Here is a 4,078-nt window from a genome sequence, read left to right on the forward strand (position 1 = left end):
TTTTTTTTTTTTTTTTTTTTTTTTCTTTTGGTACAGTATTGTACAGTATTAGGAGTATCTGTGTTGGAAATGTTAAATCCATACTGGGACAACAAAATGTATCCATTGTCATTAGCAATAGTTTTGGAGAAATAAATGTTTTGGGTATGGTGGAAATCCTGAGCGACGGAGAGCAATAGTGATGTACGGAGCGAGCGGGTCTGCGGGCGCCGGGGCTCCGCTGCAGGCACCGGCTGGGAATTCATGGGGGGGAAAATTCCTCGGGAAATTTCTCTGAATAGCGACGGGCACCGGTAAGTGGGTGATGAGGGCGTCGGGGAACGAGCGACTGGAGTGGGGCTTCCAGCAGCACCGGCCGCAGGCAGAGCCCCGCGTCTCCCCCCGCCCCCCCGGCGTGCGCTCGCCTACCCCCAGGAACAGCAGCCAGTGGAGCATCAACTTTCCTTGCAGTGACCCGATTTAAAAATGCTTTATCGTTTTTCCTGGAGAGGGTGGGCCCTCAGCTGTCTCTGCGAAAGAGGATTTAAGGTTGAAATTATGGGTTGGGTCGTTCCTGGCTTTCCCCCAGCTCAGTTTTTCGATGGGGTTTGTTGAGAGCACGCTGGGGAGCGGTGTCAGGGCTTTCTCATTTTGGATTCTCCTTATTTAGCCGTCAAGGGATTCATTATTTACGGTGAGGTTTGATGTTGAACCCAGCCCCTTTGTGCCGTGCTGGAAGTCAGCTGGGGACACCATCCCCGGGGTGAGCTCCTGCGGGGGACCAGGGCGAGGAGGGGGCTTGGGGGTGTCCCCCCGCCACGTGCTGGTGATGGCCCACGTCTCCCCCACAAGCTGTGGGGGTTCAAGAGCTGGAAAGCCGGGATGCTTCTGCTCCTTCGTTGAGTCGCTCAGATGGCAGCAGCCTCAGTGGTGATGCCCAAAGCGGGCTGGGCACCCACGGCGGGCACGGCCGCAGCTGCTGGGCGATAGCGGCCTCAGGTTGCTGCTGCAGAACCTTGTTTTGCTGAAAAAAAAAAAACAGTTTTCTGCCCAGGGCAGGTCTACTTTGCAGCAAGGTGAGACAGACCTATGCCTCTAGTACAGAAAGTTGGTTGGTTGGGTTTTTTTTTTTTTAATCTGGGGGCTGCAGTTTGAGGCTGTCGCGGTGGTTTTGTCGTCCACCTTTGCAGAGGGGCCTGTGCCCCCGCCCCGGGCTGGGTCCTGCTGCTGGCGGGGCTTCAGCAGACTCCGGCCACGCAGCGTGGGAGCATCCTGCCCCGCATCCCTGTTAAACTGCCCTCAGACCGGCTCGTGCAGCCAAACACCCCCCTGGCGTGGCCCAAGGACGGCCCGAGCGCTGCCCGCCGGGGCTCAGGCTCCTCCGGGAGCAGCCGCAGAGCCGGGGTGAGCCGGGAGCCGTCCCCACTAAACCAGCAGCCGGGGTGAATCCTGCTTCCCTTCCGTCCGGGTGAGTCTTCAATTAGTCCTCATTGATTTCTGGGGGACGCAGGTGGCTTCTGGCATGTTGGTTGGTTTTTTTTTGTTGGTTTTTTTTTTTTTTTTGCTTTTAAAGCATGAAATAGGATTCAGAAAGGCAACGGGGTGACACAGATAACAAATGATTTTTGATTTTCTGTTAGTCGCTGCTGTCCAGCGACGCAGAGGAGGACGCTGCAATTAATCCCTTAAACCCTTCTGGTCACATCGCTTCTTCCCAAGTGCAGACAGGCCTGACCCAACCCTCCCCAACCCCTCCTGCTGGGTTTTAGCAGGTAACGGCCGTGGTGAGCGACGGGAGGGTTCAGCCCCTTGTGACAGGGCGCTGAGGGAGGGAAAGGGGATGCTCTGGGCTGGACCGTGGGGTCTGGGTGTGGGGAGATGGGGGACATGGCGAGGCCCCCCCTGGGCCCTGCGTGGCTTCGCTTTGCTGGGACGAACTGTGCTGTGGGCAGGGGCCAAGGCGAGTGTGCAAGGAGAGTGTGCAAGGAGTGTGCAAGGCAGACGTGCAAGGAGAGTGTGCAAGGCGGGCGTGCAAGGAGAGTGCAAGGCGGGTGTGCAGTGCAGCCTGCAGCCCCCCTGCAGCCGGTTTTCTGCCCCAAGCCCCCCCAGGACAAGGTGCCTGCTTGCGGGCAGAGCTGCCTGCTCGGCCTTTATTTTTAAGGCTTTGCTGCCACCAGCTGGAACAATTCTTTTTATCCCGAGCTTGGTTTCAAGGCCATGTGTCGGCTCCCGCGGGCTCTGCCGGGCACTGGGGTCACACGCGGGGTTTATCCCCCCCGTGGGCGCGTCTTGGCCCCGGGTCTCGGTGCAGGTTTGGTGCTAAGTGGGATTTACTGGTTTCTGACTGTGGCTGTGAACAGCCTGAGCTGGTCGGAGGGGGTCTGGGTGTCAGCTGCGAGAGCGGGGGGATAAAATCTGCTGTTGGGGCAACCAGGGAAAGGAAAAAAGCTGTAACGTGTGAAAAGAAACCAGAAGGTGGGATGAGGGGGTCTGAAAGGAGCTGGGCGCTATCACAGGGTAAAACCCAACGGGTGGGTTCCTGGGGTCGGACTGGGCTGTCCCGCTGAGGCCGGACCTGACAGTGCAACCCGCCGGGAGAGCTGCTGGGGCAACTGGGGTGTCCTGGGGCCCCCGGGCTCCAAGGGCCGGGGCCGTCCTGGCATCGAGGCGCGTTGGTTTCCCTTTCGGGCACGTCTGTGGAGAGCTCCGTGGAAAGACTTGTGGCACGGCCTGAAAGTAATCTTTTCTGGGTGTTTATAAACGATTTTAATTATTTTTTTCCTGTCTGTCTTTACCCCTTCACCCATCAGTGAAAGCTGAAGCAACATGAAAAGGTCAGAAGCCTCAGAAAATGCCCGACCCTGGGTTTTCTGCCTTCAAAAATCTTTGTTTCGGTTTCTTTCTGCAGCGAGGAGCCGAACCGCGGTTGGGGCCCGGGTGCAGGGGCTGAGCACGTGTGGATGAACCGTTGCACCCGCAGCAGCTCTTTGCCTTTGGGCAGCTCTAGAAGAAACTCAGCGGGAATTTCCCTCCGGAGGTTTTACTTGCCCCTCTCCCTTGTGTTAACTGCTCTGATCTACAACTCCAGTGGTGGCCTGAGATGAGAAATGAGCTGCATTTTCTTCTGCCTGGGGAAAGGCTTCTCAAGCATCCCCAGCTCAAACTGATAATCTTTTTGCCTGGTGAGGGAGGGACACTGCACGGCAGCACGTACCCAGGCTGCACCCCAGCGTGGGAGCTTGGCCCGTGTTGGGTGGGTCGACTGATGGTCCCGTGTGGAGTGGGACAGGCACAGGCTGAAGTACAGTTACCACACGCATAGAAAATAAAAGTTGGAAATGACTTCAAGAAGTCCCCCTGTCCCTTTCTCTTCCTCTTAGCTGAGCAAAATGATTTTAATCAAAGTGATTTAAAGTTTCACTTCGTTAGACTTGCGTCACGCTGCTTCCGCGGCTGCAGCCCGTCCCTGCTGCCCGGCGCCAGCCCGAGACGCCGGGCGATAAGCTCAGGGCAAGGGCCAGCCCGTGCCCAGCAGCTCCTGGGCGGGTTTCTCGAGCAGACTCACACGTGACCGGGAAATGAAGCTCAGCAGTAATTAGCAAACTCAGGCTGGTGAAGCGTCTTAATCAATTTTTGGGTGCACCACAGGCCGATGTGTTCACGTACCTCTGCGGTCTTCGTTTTGTGAGGACGGGGCCTTCAGACACACCCAAACCAGCCCGCAGTAACTCCTGCCCGTGAGACCCTGGCTGCGGGGGGAGGCTGGGCGAGGCGTGGGCACCGCTGGGCTGGGAAGCGAGCAGGAAGCGCGAGCAGCCTCACTCTGCTCTGGGAAGGCAGCGGGGCTGTGCCCTGAGCACCCTGCATCCTGCATCCCACACCCCACATCCCACACTGCATCCCGCATCCTGCATCCTATCCTGCATCCCACATCCCACACTGCATCCTACATCCTGCATCCCACATCCGCATCCCACACTGCATCCCGCATCCTGCCCTGCCCCTTGCGCTGCATCCCAGCCCGCACTGTGAGCCCTGCCTGCTCTCCCGGCTGCCTCTTGCCCTGGCAGGGGGTGCCGAGGATTGGGGGGGGGGGGGC

The 4,078-nt window shown here is 58.1% G+C and overlaps 1 protein-coding gene across 1 annotated transcript in view; it reads left to right on the forward strand.

Annotated features, from left to right (window-relative positions):
• The first annotated feature begins 304 nt into the window (after nt 1-304).
• Nucleotides 305-4,078, forward strand: part of IKBKE (inhibitor of nuclear factor kappa B kinase subunit epsilon) — a 15,984-nt gene continuing 12,210 nt past the window's right edge. The window contains exon 1 of the mRNA XM_026864104.1: nt 305-449. Coding sequence (XP_026719905.1) covers nt 305-449 — 145 coding nt within the window. The remainder of the gene's footprint in view (nt 450-4,078) is intronic.

This window comes from Athene cunicularia (assembly GCF_003259725.1).
Source record: "Athene cunicularia isolate RWA chromosome 26 unlocalized genomic scaffold, athCun1 chr26_part1, whole genome shotgun sequence".
NCBI lineage: Eukaryota > Metazoa > Chordata > Aves > Strigiformes > Strigidae > Athene > Athene cunicularia.